The sequence below is a fragment of the Tursiops truncatus genome, chromosome 13 (genome assembly GCF_011762595.2).
Source record: "Tursiops truncatus isolate mTurTru1 chromosome 13, mTurTru1.mat.Y, whole genome shotgun sequence".
In the NCBI taxonomy this organism is placed as follows: Eukaryota; Metazoa; Chordata; class Mammalia; order Artiodactyla; family Delphinidae; genus Tursiops; species Tursiops truncatus.
Genome location: NC_047046.1, coordinates 47,289,585 through 47,309,080, shown reverse-complemented (window position 1 = coordinate 47,309,080; position 19,496 = coordinate 47,289,585). Strand labels below are relative to the sequence as shown.

General features: G+C 40.6%; 1 protein-coding gene across 1 annotated transcript in view; it reads left to right on the top strand.

Moving 5' to 3' along the window:
* KLHL14 (kelch like family member 14) overlaps positions 1–19,496 on the top strand; it is a 100,066-nt gene that overhangs the window by 66,349 nt on the left and 14,221 nt on the right. The window contains exons 3-4 of the mRNA XM_033837657.2: positions 10,027–10,116; positions 18,144–18,222. Coding sequence (XP_033693548.1) covers positions 10,027–10,116; positions 18,144–18,222 — 169 coding nt within the window. The remainder of the gene's footprint in view (positions 1–10,026; positions 10,117–18,143; positions 18,223–19,496) is intronic.

Genomic DNA, 19,496 nt, shown 5'->3' with positions numbered 1-19,496 from the left:
GCTCCACATACCAGGAGAAATTCAATTAGGGTAGAGGCCATGACTGCTTGTTGTCTAAGGAGAGAGTGCTCCAGAGGGAATTTGAGCCGAGGAATAGGCTGCCCAAAAGGACAGCGGAGGTAACAGTCCACCCTCTTTATTTGCTCTCATGTTCCCCAAACACATTTTCTCTGGCCTCAACATAATAGCTGATATAGTATAGTGATCATAGTATTAAGGACATTTTGGAAATTGATCTAATTTTAATAATCATTTTTATAAAAATAATCCAATTAAAATATATCCCTAGAACTTAGCCTAAGATCTGACACATAGTAGGAGCTCAATAAGTATTTGTTGAATCCATGTTCCTTTTACTGATAATGACTTTTGCTGCTGTGACAACCTGGAAAATCCCGTCTTGGTTTTATGATTTATCTTAAGTGTCACTTTCTCCCTGAAGTTACAGTCACTTCCTCCCTGAAGTTACAGTTGCTTCTTCCCTGAAGTTACAGTCGCTTCCTCCCTGAAGTTACAGTCACTTCCTCCCTGAAGTTACAGTTGCTTCTTCCCTGAAGTTACAGTCGCTTCCTCCCTGAAGTTACAGTCACTTCCTCCCTGAAGTTACAGTTGCTTCTTCCCTGAAGTTACAGTCGCTTCCTCCCTGAAGTTACAGTCACTTCCTCCCTGAAGTTACAGTCGCTTCTTCCCTGAAGTTACAGTCACTTCCTCCCTGAAGTTACAGTCGCTTCCTCCCTGGTGCTTCCATCGTTGTTCTTCTAGAACACTGTGTATTCGATTTCTCTGTTTATTCTCTCTGCACTGTGAGCTCTGAAATATAGGAATGGTGTCCCAGAGTTTAGCACAATAACTAATTCCTCAATACAAATTTTTGAATGAAAAAATGAATGAAGAGGTCGGTAGATTCTTTTGCTGTCTCCCGGATTTTAAAGTGAACCACTAGAGTTCACTTTCCAATCCTGAGTATGTGTGATCTACATCAGAAAATGCTTCTTTACACATCCTCATTCTACGCACCATATCCATTTCCTTCTTCCCGCCATCAGTAACTATGGGGCCATCATCTAAGAGAATTTAAGCTGTTTTACGATCATTTTTGCTATCCTGTTGTCATATCATTCACAGTATAAATAGTCCTGGCTCCTTCAACCTTTGTCAAGGATCTTATTTTCACACGTTTAAATAATGAGTTGATCTTCTACTTTAATTCATTTACAGAGTTGACTATTCTTTTTTACTGAGCCTTTTTAGGTGTAGAACAATGAAAAGTGCAATTTCTCACTCCCCCAGGACATGATCAGGAAGACACTGTACTGGCACTTAGGAAAGGACAAACATCAAAGCACTAGCATGTTTCATTAATGTGTCTCTGAAAACACACTTTAAAAAACAGGAAAAAAAAAAAAAAAACACCTAGCATTTGGAAGAAATTGCAGTGTTCATTCCTAAAGATGTTTTACTTTCCAAAAGTGAAAATAAAACTATTTTAAAATTCTAACTATCATATCAAGAACTAAACAAAATAAAATAGTTGGTACACCACATTGTAATAATAGGGTCATAATTTGAAAAGGGAGTTTTGCTCGAACAGCTAATAGAAGTCTTATTTTAAGTCCCCTCAGCTTCCGCTGGTTGTTAGCCTTTCCCTCCATTTAAGTGCTCAGAGCTAAAACTGTAAATCAACAAGGATTTATTGAAAACCTTTGACCTTGGCACAATTAGGCCTATGATAGATCCTAAAGAAATATGTCACAGTCTTTGAAGAACTTACAAACCTCCTTTGTTTAACACATGTATTGCATATAGGGTGACATCCATCCTAGATGCCACAGAATCCTGATCTAAGGCATATATCTTTCTCCCTTTCTTCCCTTTCTTTCACTTCTTCCCTCCTTCACATCTTCTGGTATCCATACATTTTTTACACCTTCCAAAGAAGTAAATGCCACAGTCTCTCTTAGTTATAGCATTCACTCGTTCATGCTACTAACATTTATTGATTCATTAATATTTCTAATTACTGTATTAGGCATAAAATCTGTAGCCATGCCTAAGGCTCTACTATCCTATGTACTGGGCATTGTGGTGGTCGTAAAGCTATAGAAATGACACAGTCTGGCCTCAAGGAGCTTACAGATTCTTTAGGGTGGGACACACAAAAGGCAGATGATTTTAATGCACTGTATCTTGACTTGGCAGGTATAGGGTAAAGGCATGCATTTACTACAACAGTGGCACAGAGGAGAGAGTCACAAAGCAAGTTTTCATTGTCAGGAAAACTCCCCCTTAGATACAATTTTGTATTATGAAAGAGAAGCCAACTCTCTTTTTCTTGCATAGCCTCCAAAACCTAACACATAGGCACTTTTATTCAGATTTATACATTTCGAACTCACTTCAACAACTTTGTCTCCAGTGGGACTGTGGGAACCCAGTTCTGTGTGTGCAGAATAAGTTGGGAGTGAGGAGAAAGTGTTGGCCACCTTTGGGTTAATTCAGAACCTTCACCAACTCTTCACAGGATTCAGACCATGTGAATTTCTTACGGGATTTGGTTTTCCAGACTCACTGTCCGTAATGATCAAGTCATTCCCAAATGCACAAAACATTTCCATTTATTTGCAGCTTACAGGGCTAGTAACCATCCATATACAACAGAAAAAAAAGTAACAGAGCCTTTTCTATGCATTATTTATTCAATAATATGTATCAAGCACGTGCTTCATGTAAGATGTTTGACTATGTGTCTGTTTCTACCTCCAGAGAAGCAATGGCCAAATTTCTAGATCTTTGCAGAAAGACAGGACGGTAGGATTAAACTAGTGATTTTTTTTTTTTTTTCCCGGTACGCGGGCCTTCCACCGCTGTGGCCCCTCCCGTTGCGGAGCACAGGCTCCGGACGCGCAGACTCAGCAGCCATGGCTCACGGGCCCAGCCGCTCCGCGGCATGTGGGATCTTCCCGGACCGGGGCACGAACCCGTGTCCCCTGCATCGGCAGGCGGACTCCCAACCACTGCGCCACCAGGGAAGCCCTAAACTAGTAAATTTTTAAACATTTATGTTTCTCAATTATACTTACTATAAAATTGAAGAAGATGTAAGAAAAAAATTTCTCTACAATCCTATAGCAAGAAATACTCTTTCAATGTCATTAGACTGAGGCACCTTTCCTTCAGGTTATATTTGTTTTCAACAGCATGTAATTACTATTTGAATTTGCTTTAATGAGTAAATATTGCACAAATATATATTCTAGCAATACCATGCTTCCAAAATATCATTTATTTTGCCAGTTTAGATAATTCTATAGAAAAGAACCCTTTAAGAACAGAAATCACGTAACTATAGGCAACTTATGATATCAAGAAGTCAAAAACCAACAGAAAAATGTATACCATACAAATGGATTTGAAACATATGGAAAGATGCTCAACCTCTATCACAAATGAGTGGAGATTTAAATTTTAACTAGACACCAATTGTTCACCTACCGTGTTGGCAAAGGTACAGATATAAAAAGGGATACGATGTGATGCCATCCATTAAAATGTAAAACGCACCCATCCTTTGGCCCAGAAATTTCACTTGGAGGAATTAATCCTTCAGATAAATGCACGTGTATGTGTGTTGTCGACCCATGAGGACACTCGGCAGAGCACTGTTTGTAATAGCAGCAACCTTCAACACATCCCCTTCCCTCCAGCCCTAGCGCCCCTACCTCATCCAGCCTCCATCGTCCCTCATCTGGACCACAGGAGGGGCGCCCTGCTTGATCTTCCTCTTTTCCCTCTTTCACTCCTACAACATCCCTAGGAGCCAGAGTGATATTTTTAAAACATAAATCAGATCATGTCCTGCTGCTGCTAAAACCCCTCCAATGCCTTTCCATCATGCTAAGAATAAAATCGACACCCCTTATCCTGGCTTCTAAAAACCCATCTACCCAGCCTCTGCCTGCCTCCTGACTTCTCTCATGCCTCTCTAGCCCTCACCCTCGGTGCTCTAGACACAGAGGCTTTCTCTGGGCTGCTCAGGCACATCCAGCTCATTCGTGCTTCAGGGTCTCTGCATGGATCCCTTCCCCTTATTTTCTTGCAATGGCCCTTTCTCAACCTTCAAAATTTACCTTCAACGCCAGTCCCCAGAGAGACCTTCCCTGACCACCTCAGCTAGAGCGCTAGCCAGGCACTCACTCTCTAACACACTGTCCTATTTTTTTTCCTTTTTACATTGTCTGTCATCGCCTGGCTGTGTTCCTGTGCATTCCACTGTGTATTAGTTTACATTCTTCTTTTCCCTGTCATTTAGGTCTCGGAGAGCAGGGATGCTGTCAGCTTCATTCGTTGCTTTATTACCAACCAGAAAAGTATCTGCACATAATGAGTGTTTAGTAAATGTTTGCTGAGTGAATTAATCAATGGCCATCAGAAGGGGCTGGGACACATTATAGGACACCCATCGGGTGAAGCAGTGTATGGCTGTTGAAAAGAATGGGCCGGTAGACGATCCAAGTGTCTTCCTCCGACCAAGACTGCACCATCGCACAGATCTGGCCTCGGTCTCCCTCCGAGACCTCCTCTCAGATGCTTCTGTTCTTGGTCTTCTTGCTGTTCTTGCTACACTCCACACCTGTGCCCCAGGGCCTTGGCACTTGCTTTTCCCACATCTATGCCTACCACTACCCCTGCATGGCTCCCTTGCTCACTTCTGTCAGTCCTCTGCTCAAAAGTCATCTGTTCAGAAAGCCCTCCCTGACTACTCTCAAAATTCCTCACCCTCCTTGGACCCAGCTTTACTTTTCTTCATTGCACTTATCATTTGAAACAAAAGTGCCTATTTATTTGTGTCCATGTTTATTACATGCTTCCCCTGACTAGAACGTTCCTTGATGCTGTCATGACCTCCCCAGCAGGTAGAACCTTGCCTGACATACAGTAGCAGCTGAACAGGTCTTTGATTGGTGAGGAATGAATAAATGAATGTATTCTTGAGTGCAAAAAAGCAAGGTACTAAACAGTGTGCTCATAGAATGCTGTGTCAATTGTATTTTTAAAAAATGACCCGTATATATAATCTCTCTGGAAGAAAAATCCAAGAACACAATAACAGGGGTAGCTTCTACAGTAGGGAACTGCAAGGCTGAGAGGCATAAGAGGAAAACTTATTGTTCCTGTATATCATTATGTTTTATAAGACTGTATTTTTACAAAACATGGGCATTAATTACTTTTTCCAAAAAATTATGTCATATTTGACAGTTTTGTAAGTTTATGTATTTGAAGCCAAAAGGAAATCAAGGACCTCATAAATGTTACTTGAAATGACAAACATTGAACAGCCATGTATTTAACAATCCTATAAACTTGTCATAGCCCTATGCAGCTCGTTTGGATGTTCATGCACATCTGTGGTTGCAAAAGATACCTATACTTTCTGTTGGAAGGGGTATATATATTCCTCAGATATAAAATATGGGAGGAAACAGGAGCGGGAATCTTAAGCAGAGCAAGGCCTTCGTAAGTGCAGCAAGACCCCTGCACATTTCATATGCCAGGAAAAGGGCCTCTGTGCCCAAGATACTTTGAATCTGCTTGCAAGGTTGAAATATGCCCTCGCTGTTCAACAAATAAATAAAAACCCTCTGCCAATAGACTCTACCCATCCTTAACTAGCTGATTTGGTCAGTGTTTTTCTGGCTCCATCAAATACATGTAAACGTGTCTTCCTTTAAGAAAATCCACTATTTGAATATGTGGATTTATAGAAAAAAATGTGAAGGAAGGTCCACTTGCTTTATTACGGATTCTTTCAAATATGAAAATAAGAAACATTTAAAAGTGATTCAATAACAAAAAATTATACAGAAATTTCAGGAACACCATCATTGAACACACAGGTACTCGGTAATTACTTGCTGGTTGGATGAACATACCTATTGAAAATCAGTAGAGTGAAATGGATGAGAGCATGGGTTGGGATCCAGATATCCCTGTGTTTGGATTCTATCTCTGCCATTCATTAGCTGAGTCTGACCTTCAACAAGTGACTTAACCTCTCAAGGCCTCAGTATTTCTTACAGAAATAAAATGAATGACCAATGCCTCCCTAATAGTTAGTTATATTAAATGAAAGATATGGGCAAATAAAATATAGATATATTTTATCATGTATTATAATATCATATATTATTTCCTTCATGTAATTTCTGCCTGATTAGGAGCAAGTAAGAATGAATCATAAGTGCTGTTCTATTTTCAGAGATATAATATAGGTAACTATATATAAATATAATTACATATACGCATAAGTATATAGCACCTGCACAATGCCTGGCACATAGTAAATGTTTGGTAAATGGTGGTTCCTATTGTGAAAAGTAACACAAAATACTCTGAGAGTTTGACTCTTCATTTTCATATCCACAAAGACCAATTTTGTGTACCACATGCCAGTACATTTCATGTCACTGTACAGGGAGGGGTAAAAGAATTTGTGTCACTGAGATTTTTGTGGCCTTAACATTATGGAAAAACATTTAACAGGTATGTAAGTGAATTGTGGCAGAGATTCAACTTGTAAAATGGCTAACATCTATTGAGTGTGTGATGACCAGTCATTCTGCAGAGTAAATACTGTGACTTAGTATCCTCTCCAAGGATGGCCCGCTTCCTACTTTCTTCATTAAAAATATTAAATGTAAATGTTTTATTGAATTTCCCAGACTAGAATAGAATAGCAGGTATTTGGAGTGGGAAAGGCAAAAATGGTACAAATTGCTTCAAACTTAGAGACTAAATGAACGTGCTCCCTCGGATGACCAAAGGTTTCTTCCTTTTCAGTTTTCTGGCTTTTTTTCCCCTTTCCTTCTAGCACTTCGAGTTTGTTTAATAAAGTTGAGAATTTTCACAAAGGGCCTTATGAACACATGTTATTAGATTTTAAATCTGATTTGAAAGTGCCTCTCTCCTCCTCCCTGTGAGTAAAGTGACCTTTTTAAATGGAGGGAAGTGGGTTTAGATGACAGTCATGATAAATGCGGTCATGTTCACTCAATAAAATAAGGCCCAGTGCATTTGAGGATAAATCAGTGAAATGTACAGCCCCACCTGTCTGTCTCCATCATTCATTTCCACTGTCACTTTCACAGTGGCTGATGGATCACAGTTGCTGTAAAATTAGACAGCCTTTAATCTCATTTCATCCTGATTAGCTTCTCTTTACCCTTTCCCTCTAACTCACTGACTGACACGCTAAAAACTCACACCGGGCTGTATATGAACAGGGAGTACAAACTTCTCCTCCGGTACCTGCTTGTGAGGGCGAGGCCGGCGAGCATCCCTAGAGAAATCTGGAAGGGAGAGGGCATGTCTTCCTTGTTATTTAAAAGATAATCAATAATTGCGGTACCCAGTGCCATTTTAAGCAGATGTTTTCTCTTGATCACTGCCCTCTTTATTTTGCTTTCGTTCAGGTTTAATCAGAAGCCAAAGAAATGAGGTCTTTTGCAAAACTCAAACATTGATTTCACATTGATTTTTTTCTAATAGATTTGGAGCGTTTTACATTCAGGATAATCCCCAAAAGTTATCTGTGTGTATTTGTAGCCTCTCAATTCAGAAGAGTTGAGTAAATAATAAATCAGAAGAGACAACAATTCAGGAATGAAAATGCTGAAAGAGCCAAGAAATATAGCATACAAGGTTTTAAAACAAGAGTAAAAAGCGTAGATAAATGAGAATATCTTCAAGCAGCCTTTATGTTAGCATTTCAAAGACCTTCTCATATTTTGAAGGTTTCAATAGTTAGTTTAGTGCAATAGTTTCGTTTGTTTGCATAAAGCATAACAATAGAGGTAATCAAACGAGAAAGAGGCTTAAGAATAAATTATGTATTCTTTCCTTCACTTAATTTCTGCCTGAATGGGAGCAAGTAAATGGACAAACACAACTGTTGTTCTATTTTCAGAGTCTGTGCTTTATTATAAAGCTGGACTTCCGGTTAAAAAGAAGATAATACGATTTTTTATTACTTATAAAATGTGGGCATTGAACTGACCAAAAATTTTAAATAAATATTGGAAGACTGGTAGTCATAAAGTAAGTTGGTTGTATCAGTGGCCGCTGTTCTTACACGCGTGTCTCATATGAGTATATGCTTACAGGTGACAATGCTGTAAGTTTACTGCCCAGATGGCATTGTGATAAACCAGAGTAGCACCAGGCTGTTCACAAAATGCACAATATACATAATATATGGGTAGCATAGCTTTGTGTTTGGTATAATCCAAACAATGATGAGTTAATTTAAGAAAAGAAAAAAAGATGTTCCAAACACATCCAGTCGCCCAATTTTAGTTGCTGCGTGAACTCAACATATACTCTGCCCCAATGGACTCTGAGAAGTGATGCCTGCAGGAGCTATATGGTTAAAAGCATTTTCCAAAGAGATAACTAAGGGTTGAGGGGCAGAAGGACGTTGCTGAGGTGACTCCCTAAATCAGTTGACCTCATTCATGGGCCACACAAATCCATGGCACACCCAATTTCTACATGATCCCGGAAATCCAGGGTTTCCATACCAGTGTCTTCTCCCTTGTGGCTATAAGTTGGAAAATAGTGAATATTCACAGTAAAAGTGAATACATAATAAAATAATGAAAATTCCTAAAATCTTTTAATATGAAGCTTAAACGACCTGATTTGCTCTTTCAGAAGCTGTGTTACAGGTTTCAAAGCTATGCCTGTTTCTCCTTATTTTTGTTTACATATCTTAGCCAGCATAAGCACATTCTGAGAAAAAAGATAATAAAAACAAAGTGAAATGAGATATATATCATCCAAAGTAAATTGGGTATAAGGTAGGCTCTCTCTCTCTCTCTCTCTCTCTCCATTGGCAAAAGAGTACAGAGTACAAGCTGGCCCTGACTCATATTGATTTCCCACTGCACTGGTTTCTTAAGTGCTCTGTTGATCCGTGTCAAGCAATAAGTTCCCTGCCTGAACATGCATATCACCTCCCCATTTGTCCTCACCTAGATTTAAGGTGCCCATATGATGAGCTGAACAAGGACATCATTTTTCCTACTGGTGTCACTGGGCCCAAACCACTGCCTGTGATATGATAACGAACGCTGTGTAAGTTTACATTCACCATATGATATAATAATAGCAGAGACTGACACTGCACTGCACACGGGGTGACGGGGGTGTCCTATTCTTGTTGTGTGTGTCCCCAAAGAAAATGTAAATGAGAACAGATGCAGCGAAACCTTTGGTGGGTTTCTGAATCACTCCGCCCTCCTCACAGCCACCACATTTGGGGCAGAGCAGGGCAGGACGAGGGGAATGGGTATTTATGACGTTCCTGACAGTTTTTATCTTTGTTCCAGAAGAGCTCTTAAGCAGATAGATAGAAAATGTGTGATTATGCTGCTAATGGCATTGTACAGGAAATTAAGCGTATACATTTGGAGAAGGCATTAAATCAGCAGGACCTTAATTTAAAAACTTAACACTGTATGGAAATTCAGCTTGCTCGTTGCTGTGGAATAGAAAGCAACCAAGCACCCTGAGTCTGTTTGTGGAAAGATTGCCAGCGAGCCAAGTTTGGGCAGAGCAGCTTAATGGCTCCAAGTGGATGCTGGGTTATTTCTTCCAAGCAATAACCCCAGCCCCAGCCCTGACCGTTTGGGAGTGTCAGTCATGGTTGTAGACTGCACGATCCCCATCATCAGGCAGGTGAGGAGGACTTAAGAATTGAAAGCAGCCCGACAGGTTGTTCTTGACTAATTTGCAGAATAACATTATGTAAAATTAATCAAAAGGGGTGGGGTTGGCAATTGCTGGGAACACACCGCTGAGCCACTGTGGATTGGTGGGTGCCCCACTCTGCTTGTCTATGTGCTTTTCTTCCTTCTGACTTAGTCTCACGTTTTATACATTTTGGTGAAAGCACATAACTAGTGAGCCAAGGTATCAAGTCCTAAGATGGAAAATTTTATACGTTTTTTTTTTTCTCAATTCCAGTTATGCCATACAACAGTGCCCATCACTGCGTTGTGGAGGTGGAAAACTTCCTGTTTGTGTTGGGCGGAGAGGACCAATGGAACCCTAATGGTAACTATTGAACCACTTAACAGTAGGTGCTCGACACGTCTGTGTGTGATGAGGGGTGCCAGCGGCAGTCCATTTTGTAATTACCGTGGAAAACATATTTCTGTGCAGCAGGGACAAACGAAGTAGTCGGTGAAGTGGGCTGGCAGAGGACACACGCAGCAGTGCATTCACTCATGGACTATCTGGGGATTTGGCTCCACCGTGATGCCCAGCCCCTCTCCTGATCCATCCCCTGAGGAGTGCCACCAGTGTAAGCCCAGACTCCCTCAAGGGAGGTAGCAAGCGGCAACTATTAAGAATTCTCACCACCTTCTCCACCACTTTTCTCCCATTGTATCAGGATAATAATATGCAGTTTCAATACATAAGCGTTATCTGCTGTCACGCTGTACATGACCTGAGCTGAAGTGCCTTTGCAGCGTTTATTACTTGACACCTGTTCTGGCTGCTGCATCTTCTGCAAGGGCTTCGTCCACAGATTATCCACCATCTTCCCTGTTGATGCGATTACTTCATAATTGTATCACAAAGAGAAAGTCAACATTTGAATACACTTCCCAAGTCTAATGTAGGGAGTACACTGCGCCTTGCAGAACACGCAAAATTATCAAGATATTTTTGGAAATCTTGCACGTGAAGGAGGGGTTGCAGTTGTAGCCTTCTGTGTAACAGAGATCATTATGAGTGAGAAACCATAAAACAGCTTGCAGGTACACATTTTTGCTTTAAAACCCCAGAACAGCCAGCTGAAATTGCATATACTGCATATATTTTATGGTGAATGTTCTCTTTCAGCATCTGCACAAAGGTAAATTATAGAAAATTGTTACATCTGTTCACTCTAGAAAATCTTAAAGGAAAACAACCCAGGCCACCCTCTAAGAACATTGCTTTGAAGGGAAAGGGACATTCTTTCTCCAGATCAGCTTTGTTGGTTCATATCTTTCAGTTTTGGAAAGATGGTTCTGGGGCTTTGGGAGAAACAGATTTGGAGCTAAAATATTTAGTATCTCTCCTCTAACTTATCTTTGCAATGACTGATTTGATATGTTAAAACAAAACAAAACAAAAACCCTGGCCCATATACAACCCACTGTAAACTCTCCATTTCCTGTTTAACCTCTTCTTCCGAGGAAGTGATTTGAACAGAATAGAGCGTTTGTAAGGAAACAGTACACAGCCAGCAGGTTTATCTAAAAAAGAATCTGCAGAACTTCGTTTTGGGGGTTTTGTTTGTTTGTTTTCTTGAAGGCCAAATGAAGACTAACACATGACAAGACGAGGCTGGAAAGTCCTGTTTCTTTCCTTTTTTTTTTTTTTTTTGGTCGTACTGTGCGGCACATGGGATCTTAGTTCCCCATCCAGGGATAGAACCCCTTGCAGTGGAAGCGCAGAGTCTTAACCACCGGACCACCAGGAAAGTCCCATGGAAAGTCCTGTTTCTAACGATGGTCCTTTCTCAGCCCACCTCCGTTCCCACGTGGGATAAGCCTCTGCTAAAAGACCAGTCTTGGGGCGACAACTCAGTTTTCACAAATCACTATGAACCTCCCATTCCTGTGAGACAGACCTTAATCAGCAACACAGAAAACCCACTCCCTGGGTTTACCCCTGCCCCCCACCCCTGCCCAAAATAACCTGCCACTGCTTACTGTTCAACTTCTATCAGACACACAACCGAGAGAATGGGTGGGGGGATTAGGGGCGAGTATAAGGGACATATTCCTTCCTCTAGTCTAGAGGATCGAGATTTTATCATTGAGCTAATTCAGATTCCCATAAAACTACACCATTGGACCTCACTGATTTGCCTCCCCCCGACTCCTGAGAGGAGCAGTGATTCAGTTTAAATCCCTCAACAAATATGCTGTGAGAAAAGACTACAGAAAGCACAGCATTGCATTTCCTGTGGGGGCACCTTTCACTGCCACCACTCAGCGTGCTCTATGTGAAGACCTGCGTGACAAGTCCTTGTCAAACCAAAGTACTGAGGCATGGTGTGCTTTGAACAATTACTTCTAACGCCAATCATATGATTTAATGTGTCTCTTTTGCTTTAGCCGCCAGGAGGCTCAAAATTGAACTTCAGTAAAACTTTAATTACTATATTTTGTTTACTTTTAGTCTCCATACGGGCCTAGCAGCTCACAACTCTCTCTCTCTGTAAGACCCTTATTTAGAACTTTGGGAGTTCCACCTGCAAATCTGAGTCATTCCGTCCCTGACTTGTTTCGCCTTTGAGGTCATTTAGTATAGATCGGGGTAAGTGCTGATGAGCCACTGATTAGCATCTCCTAAGCACAGGATAATTGGTCACACTGTGAGGCAAGCAGGCCAGTCTTTTGTACCTCATGTCAACCAATCAGTCATTGGCTGAGGCCTTCCCCCAGGTGGGGGTGAGGGTGGGCAGTGAAGTGGCCTGTTCAGCTGAGGGCAGTTCTCTAGAGAGGGAGCAGCTGTGACCATGAACAACCAACAACCATCAGCTAGGGAACAGGTGTACCAATCTGGTAAAAGTATCTCAGCTAGGTACCAAAACACACATCCACCACCATCCCTTAAATGGTTTCCATGGACTTTCATATTCCATCCATCTGGTCAACCGCAGCTGACCGTTTTGGTATTAGTTGTAGTATTTATTGAGTAGTCATTATTTCCCAGGAACTTTGCTAAGCACTCATCTGCATCATTTCACTTAATCCTCACAACCATCCTATGAGGCCTGTTGCATGATTGCTCTAGTTTTACTATGAGGAGTCTAAGCCCTAAGAGTTTAAACGACTTTCCAGGACACACAGCTTGCAAGAAGATGAGTGATTCCAACGTAGGTCTGTGTGACTCCACAGCCTCAGCCTTTAACCAGTGTATCACACTCGCCACCTCACATAAACATATGTATTTAGTTAGATATTAAACAACAATTGTGCATTTGCCTTTGATCTTGTGAAATTAAATCAGTATTGTATCACCATGGACAGTGGCTCTTACTGGCTCCCAAAGAGCTCTTCATTATTTCCCATTTAGAAAACCATGAAGGGACACCATCATCTCAAAAATATAGGATTTTCATTTTATAATACCTCATACAACTAAAAAGGAAGCAGTTGATACCAAAACTTATAAAGCACAGCAATCCTGGGCTTCCCTGGTGGCGCAGTGGTTGAGAGTCCACCTGCCAATGCAGGGGACACGGGTTCGTGCCCCGGTCCGGGAAGATCCCACATGCCGCGGAGTGGCTGGGCCCGTGAGCCATGGCCGCTGAGCCTGTGCGTCCGGAGCCTGTACTCCGCAACGGGAGAGGCCACAACGGTGAGAGGCCCACGTACCGCAAAAAAAAAAAAGCAAGAACAGCAATCCTATAATAATATACAACATGCTTTAATTTCACTACTGACAGGGAGGAAGAATTTAAAATCCATGAGTTTAAATGTTATGTATACATCAGTTCCAAAGATGAAATCTTAAGTTAAACTTTAGTTCTTATGAAAATGGTGCCTGAGATGCATGTCTTTGAATGAAATACAAAAATATACATTTCAAGACATGCTCATAAAACACAAATATGTACTCATAAAATACAAATATAATTTTATTTACTGATTATCTTGATTAGAGGACCAAAATTTGAAATCATGAAACATATGAGTTACTGGAAATATAAGCAGGATACATACATTTTGTTTCTACTCAGCTATAGATATTAACTCCTATTAACTCCCTTCATGTCATTAGTGATAGACTGCATTGTAATATGCTAATATACATGCATATATTCCTTCAGTGCTCCAACTTACAGAGAACCAATTTACATTTGTCACTTACTGATGATTGACTCCCAAGAAAACTGCCTGCAAGTGATTTCCTTTTCATCCTGCTTCCTTCCCCTCCACCACTGGCTGAAAACTGCCGCCCCTGCCCCATTTTACCTATCTCCCAAATGATAGTCAACAACAGGGTCTGGTGACAGGACATCATCAAAAAAGGGAAGAAGTGGAGGAAGGGTTAGAAGAAAATGGAAAAGATGAGAAGAAACCAAAGGAGTGAAGAGTAATCCAAAATTCTATTGCATGTGGCTACCCCTCTCAAGCTTCCAAGTAGTGTCGATGAAAGCCACGAGGAAGAAATGAATATCCCCATTTCATCTCAGTTTCCTCACTCGACCACACTCATTCCTTCTGACATTTATTATCCCCTCTGCACATCCTTTGCCAACTTTAGAACATTTTTCTTCTTTTTATCTTCCCATCCTCCATCCTTGCCCTTTTTTCACACCATTGACTCTGCCTCTGGAAACCCTTTCTTCATCTTCCATCGAAATCACACCAGTCCCTGCTTAGCCTTTTCTCTGAGTGAAGGCCACTGGCATTCCCACCAATAAGCAAAGCAAATAGCTGATTTCCACCACCAGTGCTCAGCATGTGAAGGCATCTGTCCCATTGCTGAAAGGAGGCAGATGTCTTCCTCCAAATGGAAATTCTAAACCAAACTTCACAGAGAAACACTCTTATACATGGCGTGTATATTCTACATTCCTCTTAACAACACTGATCTTCAGGTACATTTGGGAATTAACCTTGAAACCTGACTATCAAGAATGGCTTTTTTCTACAGGGAGATGATTGCAAATTCTACAAAAGCTTACTTATAAACCAACTCTAGACATAATCCTTCCTTGGGTTGGAGCCTCCCTTTGTGGGATCCAAGTCTTTTGGGTCATACTCACTCCTGGCACTCTTAACTCCTTCTGCAATACCCAACTCTTACTGTAATCCCCAAATAAAACTTGACTTACCACCCAACCAGGCCATCCAAACCCTCCCATGCAATCCTTGGAACTGATGATCTCACATCAACAAGATCCCTATAATCCTTAAACTCTTCCCTAAATGGTCCCTTCAGCTTCTTTTCTAATCAAAGCCTGGCTATTCTCTGAGAGGACTGTTTTCCCAGCCACCTCTTCAATGGGGACTAGGTTCTGTTCCCCACCCCCGCCCTTATATTTCACATTATTGGAGGCCGATAGCTTCTCTACTTCTTCTTCATTGCCACTCCCACATCCTTAAAACTCACCACTTTACAGGATGTCTTCAGATTTTACCACCTGCTGCCCCTTTATGTGGCAGCTACCCACTGTTATCCTGCAAATGCCACCTCCTTCACGCTACCCTACCACCTTTTCATTGTCCATCATCCCCTCAAGCCCTTACTTCCCTCCTTACTGAGCTTATATTCTGTTGCCCATCCTTATAATCACATTAGTGCATACACCTGCAGCCCTCGTGTCCTTCTCTCCTATGATACTTGCCTGGTAAAGCCCTGGTCCTGGTTAAACCCAACTTTCTTCCACCTCTCCCCTCCCCCTGAGCAACTAAATGTGGACATAGAAAACCGTACGGCCATGCTGGCTACTAATGAACCATGCTGGCTACTAGCCAACTCCACTAAGTTTCCCTGGTCAATGCACTCTTCCACCCTCTGAGTTAATTATTTCACACCTTCTCTCTCCTCAGATACCTTTCTCCAAAACCTCCCTCCTCACTCTCAGCTGATAGCCTTGCTTTTTAGTCCAATGAGGACAGAAGCAATCAAAAGATAAAATCTGCATCTTGCTACTACCAAATCCATTGCTACCCGTATATTTTAGATAAAACATATCTCTCTTATTACTGTTTCTGCTCCAACTTAAAGCCTATTCCTCATTCCCTTTTGCCTACTCAAGGACTTTGGGGTACTTCTGAATTGAAAAACACAACCAAGAACTAAATAAAATTTTCTCTCGATGCTGCATCTTCCTGCTATAATCTTCTTTTCATGTCAAAAGTCCTAAGAAGCATTGCTTATCCTCTTGCCTCTGCTTTCTTACATCTTAGTCTCTCCTGAGGAGTCCCCACTCAGGCTTTCATGCCCTCCTGTCCACTGAAACAGTGCTTGTCATGGTCACCACCAACCCCCATGTTTCCAAATCCTATGGTCAGTTCTCCGTCGCTCACTCCTCTTTTCCTCCTGCTTCTGACAATTCCTTTTCTTTGCTCGTTTTTCTTCTTCTCCCCCAGGGCTCATTTCCAGCACTCATTATCTTCCATTTCCATACCCTTTCCCTAAAGAGTTTCATCTTGTTCTTTGATTTTAAACAGTATCTCTTGACTAATGACTCCAAAATTTGCACCTGCGGCCTCATTTAGCCAGTGGCCTACCAGCCACTTATGCTTTGAGATCTGATAGTCCTCTCAAGGTTAAATCCAAAACAGAACTCATGGCTTCTCTCCCTAACCCCCCAACTACCCCTGCCTGGTCTTCCCCACCTCGGCAAATTGCATGACATTCCATCCAGTTCCGCTGGCTAAAAACCTAGCAGTCGTCTTTAATTACTCACTTTTTCTTACACCAATGCTCAATCTATCAGAAAATTGTATTGGCTGTGCCCACAGAATAGATCCCAAACTCGACCATATCTTGCTTCCACCTCCACTCAAGCCAGCTCTTGCCTTGACTGTTGTGATGGCCTCGTGACAGGTCCCCCACTTCCAGAGCAGCCCTTGTACGGTCTAGTTTTTTACACAACAGCCAGAGTGATCATGGTAAGAGGTAAATTAGGCCATGTTTCTCATTTGCTCAAAACTTTCCAGTGACTTCCTAATGTTCTTATGACAAAAGACGAAATTTGACACCAGTCCACAAGACACACCATGTCTGGACCTTGATATACTTCGACTTCTGTCCAAGTCACCCCAGCATTCTTGCTGGTTTTGAATGCATGGCCAGCCCAGGGACTTTATACTCACCTTCCCCACTGCCTGAGACGCTAATTCTGCAGATATTTGCGTGGCTTGCAGAAGATATCTGTGAGCAGGTGACCACCTTACTGAAACTGGCTTCCCCTCTATCAATCCCTGCTTTATTTTTCTTTCTGGCATTTGGTAAAGAAAATATAGCATTATTATATATGTATTTATTTACAAGTCTGTGTTTATTTATTTACAAGAACGAGGACTTTGTCTTTCTCGTTTACCAGCATATTCCCAGAACCTAGAACACATAAGACACATAGTGAGTGCTCAATATATATTCTTGCAATTAATAATTGTTTTGTATATATGCCCGTGTGAGTGCGTGTACACACACACACACACACACACACACACACAATCCTATCTGTTTATTCCCGTGGTGAAGTTTGGTACCTATATTTCAATGGTTAGTTATACATACATTAATGAAAAACATACTTTTAGAGTTAAGACTTCAGGCGCTTTAGATGACTATCATCTCAGTTGCTACACAGAAAATGGAATACACACTTTTGCTCCTATTTCTTGCTTTGGTGTCAATCTGTATGTAAAACAAGATTCATTTTCATACCTTGGAGGCATTACTGTGTTTCTTAGGCTCAACAGAGGAGATAAGCTGGTTAACCAGCTCTGAGGACGCATGTTTCCCATTTCAGTAAATGTACTTGTGATACATCACAGCAACTGTGCTTTCCCCAAATGCACAAACAGAACTTGCATGACGGTCATAGCCTACGACTGATTTCCTAATGCAAACTCTTATGGTAGTGATTGCTATTGTTTCCCTGGAGACAGGGTGGACTCTTCCACTGCTAGAATTCTTGGATCATTTAGAAAAAGGTTCTATCCAGAGATATCACACAAGTTAGTCTCTGGAACTGATTATGTATAGACAATAACTTCATGTTTTTAAAACCTATAAACACCAAAATACAGAAATTTCACCCTAACTTTGGTAGTCTGATAAACATACTTGCTTTTATTATTATGGTTGAATTATTTTTATTCCAACTCATCCCCACCCCACAGAAAAAGTGGAGGAGAAAAGAAGGAAAAACGTTTGAAGAGGCATATAAATTTTTCTTCTGACTTATCGCTTCTCATACTGTGTTAGATAGTCCCTCTACTTAATTCATCTGTTTCTTAAACCTGAGAACAGAGGCATCTTATAAAATACTTTTAAATGTGCAAAACAACAAAGGAATTTAAGTTTTAAGTGTCTCAAATATATTTTTACAGGAAAACACAGTACAAATTTTGTCAGCAGATATGATCCCCGATTTAATAGCTGGATACAACTTCCGCCCATGCAAGAAAGGTAAGTGTCTATTTCTTAGGTCTGAAACATTTGTGGCTGCTTTACTGGAAGCAAGGATGCTGAATGGTTTTCCATGATAAGGTACGCTAAACAGAGCCAGTGAAAGTCACAGGCGTCAAATACAAAACCTGGCCTGGCCAACTTAGACTAACTGCCTTATTAACTCAATGGAAAAAATAATTAAATAAGTCAATTATTTGTCCCAGTGGAGGAAGAAAAAATTTGTATGACTTGTCTTCCTTTTTTTGTTACTAGTTAAAGTTCACTTTTTTATTGAAGTATAGTTTCTATACAATATAAGTGTACAATATAATGATTCAAATTTTTAAAGGTTATACTCCATGTATAGTTATAAAATATTGGCTGTATTCCCTGTGTTGTACAATATATTCTTGTAACTTATTTTATACCTAATAGTTTGTACCTCTTAATCCCGTACCCCTATCTTGCCCCTCCCCCCTCCCTCTCCCAATTAGTAACCACTAGTTGGTTCTCTATATTTGTGAGTCTGCTGCTTTTTTGTTATATTCAATAGTTTGTTGTATTTTTTGGATTCCACATATACATGATATCATACAGTATTTGTCTTTCTCTGTCTGACTTATTTCACTTAGCATAATGCTCTCCATGACTTGTCTTCCTTTTCCACGTTGAATTGGTTTTTGCTTTTTTTTTTTTTTTAACAAACAGAGCTACAATTTCACTGGCTATACCACTCTTCTTAGTTATAATATATTTAAATCTTATCATTGAAATATAAAACACCATTCTCACAATGATATGTATATACTTTGATGCAGAAATTTCAATATTGATGTTTTTAGGTCTCACAATCTCAAATTCATTGCATTTACCTCCTCAAATATCTCCCCATCATACATTCAAAAACAGTTGATTTGTTAGCTTAGAAATAAGAGTTTTGCCAAGTGTCCTCTCATTTTTAATGTATGCAGTGTTTATCTCAGCCAGTTCTCCTAGTATCAAAGGACAATAAGGCAACTATGTTTATACATATTCAGTTCTGCTGACTGTTACTTAGGCAGGACACCGTGTCTTAATAGGCGCATGTAAATTCACATACTAAAGTTTGAACACTTGGTTCTTTTCAAATAATATCTCAACATCCTCTTGAGCAAATTTTCCAATATAATAGTAAGGATAAGCTGCAACCTGTTTCCTCTTCTCGATTGGACTAAGAAATAATTTTCTTTCTTATTTCCTTCCTAACCTTAACATCTCCTCCTTTAAACATTTAATCAGATTACCCTGAGATC